This window comes from Oryctolagus cuniculus, chromosome 17 (genome assembly GCF_964237555.1).
Source record: "Oryctolagus cuniculus chromosome 17, mOryCun1.1, whole genome shotgun sequence".
NCBI lineage: Eukaryota > Metazoa > Chordata > Mammalia > Lagomorpha > Leporidae > Oryctolagus > Oryctolagus cuniculus.
In genome coordinates, this window is record NC_091448.1 from 21,276,245 (window position 1) to 21,289,919 (window position 13,675).

The 13,675-nt window shown below is 54.6% G+C and overlaps 2 protein-coding genes across 3 annotated transcripts; both read left to right on the forward strand.

Moving 5' to 3' along the window:
- Positions 1–2,613: 2,613 nt before the first annotated feature.
- Positions 2,614–3,691, forward strand: KRTAP17-1 (keratin associated protein 17-1). Its single transcript, XM_070060707.1, has one exon. The coding sequence runs from the start codon at positions 2,997–2,999 to the stop codon at positions 3,297–3,299; it is 303 nt and encodes a 100-aa protein (XP_069916808.1). The 5' UTR covers positions 2,614–2,996; the 3' UTR covers positions 3,300–3,691.
- A 4,636-nt stretch (positions 3,692–8,327) lies between these two features.
- KRTAP16-1 (keratin associated protein 16-1) lies at positions 8,328–10,226 on the forward strand. 2 transcript variants are annotated; one of them, XM_070060708.1, is made up of 2 exons: positions 8,328–9,302; positions 9,333–10,226. In XM_070060708.1, exons 1-2 carry the CDS (start codon positions 8,395–8,397, stop codon positions 9,844–9,846), a joined length of 1,422 nt encoding a protein of 473 aa, XP_069916809.1. In that variant the 5' UTR covers positions 8,328–8,394; the 3' UTR covers positions 9,847–10,226. The 2 variants fall into 2 exon arrangements, with proteins under 2 accessions (XP_069916809.1, XP_002719197.2); XM_002719151.4 differs by having other exon boundaries at positions 8,328–10,226.
- Positions 10,227–13,675: the final 3,449 nt, after the last annotated feature.

Genomic DNA, 13,675 nt, shown 5'->3' on the forward strand with positions numbered 1-13,675 from the left:
ACTCATATGAGGAGCTGGCGCCGGCCGCTCCCACCCTCCTGCCCATCCCCACCCCTCAAGGTTAAGGTCCCTCGCTACCCCAGTGTGTTTGCCGTCACTCTCAGACATCCGCCACTGCCCCTGCTACGAATGCTCATTTTCACCCCATTGCCAGCCTGAGGAAAGGCGGCTGGGGTGCGGCAGGCTGGGCTCTCCACCACCCAGTCCCAGAGTGGGCGGGGCTCTGTCCCCAGAAGCTGCAGCAGGGTGAGGAGGGGGCTCTGTGTTGCCTGATGATAGCGTAGGGGGTCTCCTTCACCTCTGTTCTGTTGAGGAGGAAGGGAGGAAGCACCACTAGTCCCAGCCTGAGACCCCACATCTAGCTTCCTATATGCAGTTACTTGAATTAAACAAATCATTTTTTGAAAAAAAAAAAAAGCAGTATATCTATCATACTAGCATTAATGTAATGAACTCAAATACATCTATATCAATTGATATGTCTATTTATGTCACATGATAACTAACAATTATCAAACTACATGTATATATTCACTAATATAGTCACGACAGCCCTAGGAGATTAGCATGATTACTATCATAATTTCCGTTTTACGGGGAGTTCAGGCACTGACGGGTTCCCTGGGGGAGCACGGTGGGGGTGGGTGAGGGGCGAGGGAACCATAGCCCGGGCCTGGGATGCGGAGAGCTTTGCACTGTGGGCTCCTTGTACTGTTTGGACTCCATGCTAGCCAGTTTTCTGGTATGAATGAAACACTGCCAGCTGGGACCTTCAGCAAGGGGGGAGGATTTCTAAGCTCTCAGCTCTGGAAGTTCAAGGTCATGGCACCAGCCACCGGCTCTGGGGAAGGCAGATGGCGTCATGCACGGCACGAGCGATCACGCTGCCAAAGAGGGAGCCCTGGAGATTCTGGGGTCAGGCTCAGGTTCTAAAAACAACGCCGCTCCAGGAACTCATTCCTGGAGACCAGCATTTCCTGCCCCCACCCCCACCCCAGGCAACGCCCCCTGTGACCCAAGGACCTCCCAGGAGGCCTCCTGTCCTGATGGCCCCAGCACCTCCAGGGACCCTTGCTGCGGGGGTGGGGTGGGGGGGAGGTGAATTCACCACCCCCGTGAAGAGGTTGCCTGTTATAGAATGAATCATCAGCGATGCGTAAGTAAAAGTATGAGTGTCATGGACATTGCTGAATGGGGTTCATCCAGGGACACCCACGCGTGGCTGTGGCCTTGTGGAAGCAACACGGGGCCAAGGGACGGAGCACCTGGCGGGGGGACCTTGGGGCCATCTTGTGGGAAACGCAGGTGTTTGGGTAATGCCAGGATGGTATTAAATTCTAACAAAATGGATGAAACTGGAAAACATCGTACTTAGTGAAATAAGCCAGTCCCAGAAGGACACACACAACATTCCCCCTGATCTGCGAGACCTAGGAGAGCACCTAACAGGCAATCTCTAGACGTGACACTGACACTCTGAGGTGCAATGACCTTGAACAGCCCTTGGCTTGACTGTTGAGGAACGGTGTTCTTTTTAATTTTATTTTAATACTATTTGTTGAACTCTTTCCTTAGCATAGAGTTAACCATATGTGTATAAAGTTAATTGAAAATAGATCTTAGTCAAAAATAAGAATGGCAACAGGAGAAGGAGGAGGAAGAGGGGTGGGAGTGTGGTGGGAAGAACCACTGTGTTCCTAATGTTGTACTTGTGAAATGCTGAGGTTTGTATTCCTTACATAAAAGGTTTCTGGGGAAAACAAATACATTCTATTTGAATTTCCTAGTCTGCTGGCTGATCTAAGTGACCTGAGAAACGCTGGAACACGCATCTTCTCCAGACACCACGTGCACGTATTGACCTAGGATGCGCGCTGGGGAATCTGTATTTCCCCAAAGTCCTCAGCCCAGGCAATGCTGACATAAAACTGGATTTAGAAAGCTCCTTTCAGGAGCTCCTCCCAGACCTAAAATGCCACATTCTTTTTTTTTTAATTTTTTTTATTTTATTTTTTTTTGACAGGCAGAGTGGACAGTGAGAGAGAGAGACAGAGAGAAAGGTCTTCCTTTGCTAAAACGCCACATTCTGCACAGCGCTGGCTGTGACTCCAGCCTCCTTCCAGAAGCATGTTACTCCCCAGGGCCACACTGAGTGTTTTGTACACGGATTCCCAATTCCACCAGACGGTGGGTGAGGCTGGCGCTGCTGCTCCCGCACAACACTCGGGGCAATGCCGGGCTTCGGTCTTCAGCGATGCCCACCCTTGCTCCGCCGCGTCCTCCAGCACCTCAGGGGACTGCAGAGAGCAGGCTGTGCCCGCAGCTCCGGCCACTCACATCGAGCGCAGCGCGTGGGCTCAGTTGGCCATGCAGCTGTTTTCCGGCGAGTCTCTCTCCGTTCCACATGTCAGTTATTACTCATGACTGATGCTCGCCGATCAAGCCCAAGCAAACGCGCGGCACACTCCACATACCACACACGTGCGCACACGTGCACCTGGGCTGGGGTGAGGCCGGCACGCCCCTCGGAGGAGCCACGTGAGCAGGGCTCCTGCTGCAGCCCCGGCCGGTGGCGGAGGGACCCAGGGCGGCCAGCATCGGCGCCCACGGCCTCGTGGAGGGGCCTTCTCTTGCCACGCGAGGGCTGAGCCAGGAGCCCCCCGCCCCGGGGCCCCGTGGCCAGAGCCTGTGGCCAACTTCCCGTTTGTTCCTTCCATCTGGGCTAATGACAGGTCTTCTGGAAGATGTATTTTTACCTTCTGGACAAACAGCCACTGGGCCGAGTGGGGCTTCTTTTTATGAGTTGAGGTACTCAAGGCTGGAAAATAAACAGGCACTTAATGAGATGTTCTTATGGCAACTGGCATAAATAACAACAAAGAGCACATCCTGTCTCCCGTGTCCCTGTGCTATAAAAGCTGTCGCCCCTGCTGGCCACCGTCAGACTTGGGGAACCCCGGCCGCGTTCCTGACCTGCGACCTGACCGTCTGGGACCATGGGGTGCTGCCCGGGGGACTGCTTCAACTGCTGCACCCAGGAGCAGGACTGCTGTGAGGAGTGCTGCTGCCAGCCCTCCTGCTGCGGCTGCTGTGGCTGCTGTGGCTCCTGCTGCGGCTGCGGGGGCGGCGGCTGTGGGGGTGGCGGCTGCGGGGGCGGCTGCTGTGGATCAGGGGGCTGCGGAGGGGGCTGCGGGGGCGGCTGCTGTGGATCCAGCTGCTGCGGCTCCAGCTGCTGTGGCGGCTCCGGTTGCTGTGGCCCTGTGTGCTGCCAACCCACACCTGTTTGCGACACCAAATGAAGACCTGTCTCTCCGCCACCGAGCCACCCCTGAGCAAGCCTCCGAGAGCTCCCGACGGAGAAGCCCTCGTCTCCAGAACCTTCCACGCCCCCAAGAGCGTGTCCTGGCTGGCTGAGATCTGTAGAGGAGGGCTTGTTTCGAGTGCCTGCGGACAGAAGCTGTGTCCTGGCGAGAAATTAGAACTGGTCCCAGCAACGTGGTTCCAGAAGTTCAAAGGGTGAACGCCCGTGACTTTATTTGCATGAAGTTAAACAGGGCACCTTCTTATTCAAGGTGACCTTGGGACTGAGCCTCCTCCTTAGGTTTCTGTTGCTGTTGAGAGTTTAAAAAAAAAAAAACACAAACCACTTTGTTACCCTCCGAATAAACTCGAGCATGCTGGCGTAATCCAAGCACTTTTCTGGCGTCTTCCTTCCGCTCCTCCTGGGGACTAGCTTAGCAATACGGACCCTGGCAGCAGCAGCAGCGCGAGGGTTTTGGAAATGTGGAATCACCCCAGGACCCATTAAATAAAGCTGGAGATCCTGGGGCCCCCTCTGGGAGAATCAGAATCCCAGAGAGGTGTGGCCTGGGATTCTGTGTTTACAAAGAACCTCAGACAGCTCTTATTCAGGCACTGACGTTTGAGAGCTGCGGCTGGAAACTGAAGCTTGGAGCTTTCGCAGCTGCAGAGCCTGGGCCACACCTTCGAGAGCGCGGATCCAGGCGCTCCGGGGTGCCTGGGCCCTGGGGCTTTCGAAAGCTCCTGGGGTGATGGCAATGCTGGCCCAACTCAATCCAGGCAGAGGGGCTCGGCTTCCTTCTGCACGGTCTCCCCCCCCCCCCCCCCCCCCCCGGGCGGGGCGGGGACTTCTACTGGAGGGCGTCTGCCTTGCCTTGCAGAGCCTGGGAGCAGGTTCCAGTTCTGAGAGCGAGGGTTCCTGCGGCCAGGCGTGGTGAAGGCGCGGTTTCAGAGGCTGCCCCCGGCGGCAGCCCGGTTCCCTCCCCCAGCCCCTGCTTTCCTGTGTTAGGTTTTCTTGTCCTGGAATGAGCTGCAGCTTTTTCTGCGGGAGTCCCTGGGAGGAGGGGGTGCAGGAGCATCTTCTGGGAGGGCCCGGGCCAGGTGTGCAGGGCCAGCTGGGAGGCTACAACTCAAAGGATGGGAAGTGCTCTTAACCCGCATGCAAACAAAGCCAATTCTGCCCTTGGCCTGGAGGAGCAATGTTTCTTTTATTCCTACAGAGGCGCACTTCACTGGCCCGATGAAAGCATTTTTCCTGAGTATGTGCATATCCGCGAGCCCAAGAATATGAAATACAGAAAATTGTGGAGAAGAATCTCGCCGCTCGGGTTTCGCCTGATGGGTCTCTTCCCAGACCCACCTGGGGGGACGCTTTTCTGTAGCCAACTTTATTGAGATATTAGTTACAAATAATAAAGTGTTTTCCTGTCTTCAGTGCTCAGTCTGATGAGGTTTTCTAAGCTTCTGTAATCGCCACTGGCTCTCAGGATAGTGCTTCCTGCCACCCCCTCCCAAGTGTTCATTTTTTTTTTCTTCTCACAGTCAGATCTACTGCCCCCTGCCTTGGCCTAGGTCCTGGAAGCCATCGATCTACTTTTTTTTTTCTTTTTAAAGATTTATTTATTTGAAAGAGTGACAGGAAGAGAGAAGGAGAGAGAGGTCTTCCTTCCATTGGTTTGTTCTCCAAATGGCCACAATAGCTAGGGCTGGGCCAGGCTGAATCCAGGAGCCAGGAGCTTCATCTGAGTCTCCCACATGGCTGGCAGGGACCCAAATACTTGGGTCATCTTCTGCTGTTTTTTCCCAAGCCATTAGCAGGAAGCTGGATCAGAAGTGGAGCAGCCAGGACTTGAACCACCAACCACATGGGATGTTGGCATCACAGGCAGCCACTTCACCTGCCCTGCTACATCATTGGCCCCGATATTTTGCATTTCAACCAGCAACATTTGAGAGTTCCAGTTGTTCCATGTCTTTGTTACCATTTGATATTGTCAGCGTTCTCATTTTTAGTCATTCTGGCAAGTGGTAGCTGATTGTGTTTTCATATCTTCGTTTTTTTTTTTTTAATTTTTGACAGGCAGAGTGGATAGTGAGAGAGAGAGAGACAGAGAGAAAGGTCTTCCTTTTGCCATTGGGTCACCCTCCAATGGCCGCCGCGGCCAGCGCGCTGTGGCCGGCGCACCGTGCTGATCCGATGACAGGAGCCAGGCACTTATCCTGGTCTCCCATGGGGTGCAGGGCCCAAGCACTTGGGCCATCCTCCACTGCACTCCCTGGCCACAGCAGAGAGCTGGCCTGGAAGAGGGGCAACCGGGACAGAATCCGGCGCCCCGACCGGGACTAGAACCTGGTGTGCTGGCGCCGCAAGGCAGAGGATTAGCCCAGTGAGCCGCGGTGCCGGCCTATATCTTCGTTTATTAAAAAACAAAACAACACAATCCAGCCGTGTTAGTAGTGTCATCTTTTGGAGAGAATCTGAGATTCGGGTCTGCCCTGGTTCAGGTTCAGGCTGGAATTGGCCTCCTCTGAACTGCACCTTTAACGTCTCAGGAGGAGGGGCAGCCAGAGCAGGTGCATGCCAGTGGGACGGACCTGCTAGGAGGCCAGTGGGTTTGCGCTGAGTGCTTGTGAACCTGAGCAGCTGATTGCCCATGGCCGTGTCTCTCCAAGCATCAGTGGAGGCAGTGATCTCCCTGAATTAGACAAGGGCTTGCCCCTCTGAACTACCCAGAGAGTCTCGTTATTCACTCACTAGCTAGCAGCTGTGTACCTCTGACGCATCCACACCTCTAGGTGCTGGGTGTACATCAGCCGTTAGACCAAGTGCTTGCCCTCGTGGTGCTTATCTCACGTCAGAGGCGACCTGAGCTCAGAGCAGACTAACGCAGGAGTGGGCTACGCAGCAGGGAAGGGGTCTTTGAGGCAATGACATTCTAGCACAGTGGCTGGTGCTGTGTCACCTTCTCAGCTGAGAGAGTCCAGGAGGGATTTTCCGAGAGGGCCTCCCCCCCCCCCCCCCCCGGAATTCCATGGTGGCTTAGCTGAGGAAGAGGGGACGGGGAACAGGGGTTTGGGGGTCTTTCTCTGCCTTATCCTTGGCAGAGCTCCACAAGCCCTCCCTCCCCGCTGCTTGAGAGCCACGTCTCAGAGAATGGCACTTCCCCTTCCTAATCTGTTTGCAACCACTAAGGCCTGTAGATTCTGCCTCTTTAAAACCTCTTGTATTGCTACAGCCTCAGGGTGCTACTCCATTCAGATCCTCACCAGCAAGCTTCTGCCTCATTGTCCGAGACCCCTAATGGTCCCTGTGCCTTCACTCTGGCCTCCCCTACCCGTCTCCATGGTCTGGGACATCCGACACGTTACTGTCCTGCCTACAGCTGCCCAGGCTGGGGACTAAAGCCGTTTCTTAATCATGAGCCACAAGGCCTTCCGTGGCTGAGTGTCCCCCTTAATCCTGTCCCTGTGTGCTTTTCAACCTTGGCTATGTTTTCTGCTCCCCAAATGGATCCTGCTCTCATAGCCTTGGTTTCCACAGCTCATCCTGTTCTTGCTCTCACCACCTCCCTTCATCTCCCAGTGATCAACTGTGTCATCGTGTCACTTGGGAAGGTTCCGCTCACGTCCCCAAAAGTCATGTTGGTGTTTCTCCTGGGTTTCCCCAGGGCGCCCCTGGCATCTCCCCCTTCCAGCACTTGATGCTTTGCCATGATCCCGCACGGGTGGGTCTCTCTCTTCTCAACTTGAGCTCCTGCGGCCAGAACTGCAAGTCTCCCTGTATGTATCTCTCACCGAGAACTCAGGGTTGGCTGAACAAAGGAGAAACTGAGCCAGTGACGGCAGCAAGCAATCAACGCAGCGAGGAAGGGAGGGAAGGCGCAGTGGCTGGGCTTTTCCGAGGGAGCCGCCTTCAGCACGGATGTTGAGAGCACACAGCGGAGGTGTGGTAGGCCCTTCACTGAGCAAGCATGGCAGGAATCCGAGGGCTCATTTCTCACCTCCTTCGTGTCAAGCCATGGCAAAGATGAGTTGCTTGTTTACTGTGGCTTTGAGAGACAACCTTGGGAGGCTCCCTGCAACCTTTTGTCCTTGGGTCATAGAGGCATCTTCATTCATTTATTTATTTTAGGGGCTATCAAGGTCTCAAACGTAGGAGGAGCTCCTGAGTGGGTGGCCGTGGGTGGAAGGAGGCAGAGAGGCTGGGTCAGGCTTTCCAGGGACAGGAAGCCCAGATGTTCTGGGGCAGGGCTGTCCAGGGCGCGGGGGGAGGTGGGGGGGCAGCGTGATGGGTTGAGCCAGTGGTGTGCGGCTTTGACCGCGTGTCCTGAGAAGCACCAGTTCAGACGGTTGGTGAGGAGACGAGACAGCAGCCCTGGAAGACGGGGGCAGGCTTGAGGGGTCTTCAGCAGATGCCTTAAACTTTCCGATCCTTCACCCCCACTTTTTCTCCTGTAATGGGGAAAAATAAGCCCTGACTCGTGGGACGACTGATGGTTCTAAATCAGATCGTGGTTGTAAATGGCATTCCAATCTAGCTGCGAAGTCCCCTCCCCACTAAGCCCATCCCTGCTCTCCACGAACCCCCGTGTGGCCTTGTGGCACTGCTGCTGCACTCGTGTGCTGCCAAGTTTGCCTGCCTGCTCTCTGCCCCCCACAGAGAGAGACCCGTGAGACAGGTCAGTGGGATGTATTCGTGTGTGCATCCCCTGTGCCCGACCCAGGGCCTGGCATAGAAGACTATCAATTATTATACGTTCTTTTCTTTCCTTGTTCGTGATGCTAGGAAATAGAGTTCACCCAGCTAGGAAGTGATGGTGCTTGTTCCAGTGCTGCTTGCAGCTCCCAGGAGTCCAAATTTAGCAAGTCCATCAACAAGTGGCTTCTTAATGGGCAGATAAACAACCTCCAGATCAACAAACACTGGCATAATAAGATGTTCCTTTGCAAACCGCCCCAAACAGCCACAAGGAAAAGATGCAGAGACCCAACAACAGCACGCGCCAGGGCGGGGTATAAAGGCGAGGGCCCAGGAGAGCTGTCACAGTCGGGAGCTACCGCCCAGTGCTCACAGGGAAGAGAGCCACCTCCACCATGCCTGGCAGCTGCTGTTTCAGAAGATGCCCCTCCGTGCCAGCCATCTCTCTCTGCTCCACCGAGGTGAGCTGTGGAGGACCCATCTGCTTGCCCAGCTCCTGCCATACCCAGACGTGGCAGCTGGTGACGTGTGAAGATGCCTGCGGCTCATCTGGCTGCGGTTCCCAGTGCTGTCAGCCCTCCTGCTCCGAGAGCAGTGGCTGCGCCCAGCCCGTGTGCTGTGAGGCCACGCTGTGCGAGCCGTCCTGCTCCGTGAGCAGCGGCTGTGCCCAGCCCGTGTGCTATGAGGCCACCCTCTGCCAGCCGTCATGTCCTGAGAGCAGTTGTGCCCAGCCCGTGTGCTGTGAGGCCACCCTCTGCCAGCCGTCGTGTCCTGAGAGCAGTTGTGCCCAGCCCGTGTGCTGTGAGGCCACTCCCTGCCAGCCGGTCCTCTGTGTGCCCGCTGCTTGCCAGCCCGTCCTCTGTGAGCCCAGCTGCTGTGCGACTGTCTGCCAACCCGTGGTCTGTGAGCCCGCTTGCTGTCAGCCGGTGTGCCCGACGCCTAGCTGCTGCCCGTCTGTCTGTTCTCAGGCCAGCAGCTGCCAGCCCGTCTGCTGCAACCCCAGTCCTTGTGAGCCGCCTTGCTCGGAGCCCAGCGACTGTCAGCCAGCTCCCTGTGTGGCACTCGTCTGTGAGCCGGTTTGTCTCCGTCCTGTCTGCTGCGTTTCCAGCCCTTGTGAGCCTCCTTGTGCCTCCAGCACCTGCCAAGAGCCCCCGTGTTGCGTCTCTGGTCTCTGCCAACCCATCTGCCCTGAGCCCAGCCCCTGCACCCCGTGTGTCTGTGTGCCCAATCCTTGCCCACCCACCTGCTACGTAGTCAAACGCTGCCACTCTGTCTGCTGTGAGCCCGTTTCCTGCCCCTCGACCTCCTGCCAACCTCTGTACAGCCGTTCGACCTCCTGCCAACCTCTGTACAGCCGTCCTGGCTCCTCTGCCTCTGCCATTTGCCAACCAAGCTGCACTCGGACCTTCTACATACCCAGCTCCTGCAAGCAGCCTTGCAGACCCTCCTTTGCCTACCGCCCCATCTGCCGCCCCATCTGCCGCCCCATCTGCTCTACACCCATCACCTTCAGGCAGCCCTACCTGACGTCCATCTCCTACCGCCCTGCCTGCTACCGGCCCTGCTACTCCATCCTGCGCCGCCCCGCCTGCTTCACCTCCTACTCGTACCGCCCTGTCTGCTCCCGCCAGCCCTGCGCCGAGTCCACCACCTGTAAACGCGCTTCCAAGACGTCCACCTCCAGCCAGCCTGACTGCGCTGACTCAGCCCCCTGCAAGGCGGAGGTCTCAGAGGAGACCCCCTGCCAGCCTGTGGAGGCCAAGCCCACCAGCCCAAGCACCCGAGAGGCTGCAGCCCCTCAGCCTGCCACCAGCAAGCCTGCCGCCAGCAAGCCTGCCAACCGCTGAGTTGGCCTCCGCCCAGCGACTCCAGCAAAGCCAGTCCCCAGCTAGCTCACGGTGGCTTAGCTAGACTCTTTTTGTCACTGCACTGTCACTCGCCACCTGCTTAGGCCTCGAAGCACTCTTCGGAAATGTCAGTGTCCTGATGGTCCAGTGCATTGGTTGTACTGGACTCTCAACCAATGCTCCTGGGCATTGGTTGAGAGGGGGAACTCCATGGGTTCTTGACTTCTGCTACCATTAAGCCATGAGATCTGTCTCATTCCTGTCATTGAATGTTGCCTAGCCTCATGCACCTGCTCTCTTAGGTATGTACTTGTGTGCCTTGGGGACTTCTTCAATGAGATATGTTTAACTGTCCAATAAAAGTGGCCAAGTTGAAGTGACATCGTGTTCTCATTGCTTCCTTGCTAATGCCATCGTCATTTCATGACTTGTTTATCTTTGAGAGTAGCTCCATCCATCCATCCATCCACCCACACATCCATCCATCATCCATCTACCCACCCATCCATCAATTCATCCATCCACCCACCCACCCATCCATCCATCCACCCATCCATCATCCACTCATCCACCCATCCATCCATCCATCCATCATCCATCCACCCATCCAACCATCAATTCATCCATCCATCATCCGTCCACCCAACCATCCATCCATCCATCCCTCCACCCATCCAATCATCTATCATCCATCCATCCACCCACCCATCCATCCATCCATTCACCCATCCATCATCCATCCATCCATCCATCATCCATCCACCCATCCATCCATCATCTGTCCACCCATCCAATCATCTATCATCCATCCATCTACCCACCCATCCATCCATCCATTCACCCATCCATCATCCACCCATCCATCCATCCATCCATCTATCATCCATCTGCCCATCCAACCATCAATTCATCCATCCATCATCCGTCCACCCATCCATCCATCCATCCATCCATCCATCCAGCATTATTAGAGAGTCGATAGGTACCTGGAATGAAAAGATAAAATTCCGCATCCCTGCCCAGACTGCCAGGCCATGAGACAGTTATTCCACTTCTTTGTGCTCAGCCCAGGGCACTGTGATCACAGCACGGGGGATAATTCTTGGGGAATGTGATAATGGAGCTGAGTCTTTCAGCGGAAATAGAAATTAAGCCGGCACACATGGGAAGGAGGAGCTTCCTAGGCAGAGAAAACAGATTCAAAGGGATGGGCTTGTGAGCAAACCGTTCTTCAGGGCAGGCTTGGGCAGAGGTGTCCTCAGAGCTGGTGAGTCCCGAGGTCGGAGGACAGACAGCTGTCTGTGCTGGGCCTTGCAGGCCAGACAAGCATCTGGGTGAGGAGCAGGGCCAGTATGAAGAGCGCTGGGTTATGATGCTCCTCTGGCCTTGCTGTGGGGACTCAGGAGAAGAACATGGTCCTGGGTATAGAAAGAAGGGAAGAAGCTGGTGGCTTTGAGATCCTCAGTGGAATGAAAACCACAACCACAGTGGGGTCAGACTTACAAGAGGAAGTTAGGGTAGCCTGGTGTCCGGGGCGAGAGCTTTCCCTCTGTTCCCCTTCTCCACAAGGCACTCTCGGCGTAGGCTCCATTAGCGTCCTTTCATGATCTGTGAGGATGGGGTCTCGTCAAAGCAGCCACAGCTTACACTCGGTGCGCAGAAGGCAGGGCTATCCCTGTCCTCAGGGTGCGGCCTGAGCAGTCGCGAGCATGGGAGAAGACTGACCAGGGCTTTTCAACTCTGGCCGTCCTGACATTTGGGCCGGGAAATGCTTGCTCGGGGGCTTTCCTATGCATCAGCCGCGGTCTCTGCCAAGCAGGTTCCAGGGGCATCCTTTGAGCGTGATGTCTCCAGATGTTACCAAACTTCCTTAGGAGTAAAATCACCTGTCTGAGAACTGCTGCATTAGACAGTAGCAGAAGGAAAAAGCCAAAAGCAAAGCGTCTTCATCACATTGGTGTTGGAGTTGTTTCATCAGGACACCGAGATTTAGTTCTGCCTCTTTTGAGAGTCAACAGAACAGTTGGCCAAGGTTTTAAGTCTCTGAGACAAGTGCTGGACTTCATGTCCCATATCAACAAAATAATTTGGTGAGATAAGATTTGTTTTCTCTGTTTTCTCCCCTATCTATGAGATGAAGAATTAGAAGGACTAACAATCCAAATGCCCATCAAAAGACAAGCAAGTTGTGGTAAATTCATATAGTGGAATATTATAAAGCACTGAAAATGACTCAACACTATGAATACAAACTTCATGTTTTTGATATGAGCCACATAGGAGAGATCTTCAACAACTTCAAGGAACATGCATATTATGGAAAAACTATGCGTGGATTTCAAAAGTTTTTAAATTTTATTTGAAAGGTACAGTCACAGAGAGAGAGAGAGAGAGAGAAAGAGAGAGAGAGAGAGAGAGAGAGAGATCCTCCATCCGCTGGTGCACTCCCAGGTGCTGCAAAGGCCAGAGCTGAGCCAGGCTGAAGCCAGGAGTCAGGCTCTGAGGTGGTGCTTTGCAAGGTCCCTTTCAGAATCCTCAGCATTGCCCACGACTTGTAAGGCGGCCAGAGAAGAGGGGTAATGCAAGCAACAGCAGCACAGCTGACGAAAGCTTGGGCCTTTGAAGATGTGGGCAATTAGCGAACGCATCCACCAGAGTGGAGTTAGGAGCAGAGCCAGAAACCGAGCCCCGCCCCACCTGGCCTCCCAAACCTTGTTCTTTCAGTTTTATTTTGTGCCTCCCCACGTGACCCAGGCTGGGACATGGAGCAGCGTGGTATGGGATGCGGAAGCTGGTTGTGAGGGAGAGCTGGGGCACACTGGAGGAAAGGAGAGGGTGGCGGAAGTGCCCCGTGAGCCCCACTCGGGAGGGCTTGGCTTAGCTCTGAGAGCGCTTTGCAGGACTGCCCTGGTTGTGTGGTCTCGTAGGCTTTCTTAGCTCTTGGATTCCCTAGGATGCGTCCAATCCTTCTTAACGAAATGTGTGGTTTTAAAAACTCCCAAACTGAAGGACTACCTTTGGGCCTGTTGGTAAGCAGGGGCAAGTGTTCACATCAGTTTGATCTGGCTGATGTGTGCAGTCACTGGCATTGGCACAGGACCCCACAGGGGCGCCTGGGGAAGCTGCTTGGGAGCCAGCTGCCACTGCGCAGGCATCCACATCACATTGCTACGTTGAGTCCTCCTTCCCCACCTCCCCCAGGTCAGGCGGTCTAATTGGTGGTTAGGACCAGCGGCTTGGGGGCCAGCCAAAGCCAAGTTTGAATCTTGTTTCTCCTCCTTCTTCTTTGCAGAATTTGGGGAACATGATTTAAACTCTGAGTTAATTTTGCTACATCTATGATAGTGATGGTAATTATTTGAGGGTATTTCAAAGAGTTTGTGGAAAAATGGAATAAAAAGATAAGCTTACTTTAGTGCCAAAATTTTTTGTAATCTATGCACACAAGAGGCATGGATTTCAAGAAAGGCCCTGAAAAATGCAGGTTATGAAAACCTATTTGATTTCAAATTTTCCCATCAGAAATTCATCTTTTAGTTCCCTTTTCCCACAAACTCTTTGAATAGTCTTTGCACTTACTAAGGTCATCGAGAAGATTCTATGAAAACTGCTGTTCAGGGTTTGGCATGTGGTAGCTACGCAATGAATGGAGGCCAGTACTACTAGCAGTAGTAGGACTAGTCAAGTTCCAGGAAGGCCAAACGAGAAGGTTCCAGAAAGAGGTGCCACTCCACTTCTCCGGCACCATCGGCCCCCGGTGGGGTTGCAGCTTCGTCTCCCGGCTGCCCTATGGTGCAGAGCTGCACTCCAGGAGAAGAGCAGGCGCTGC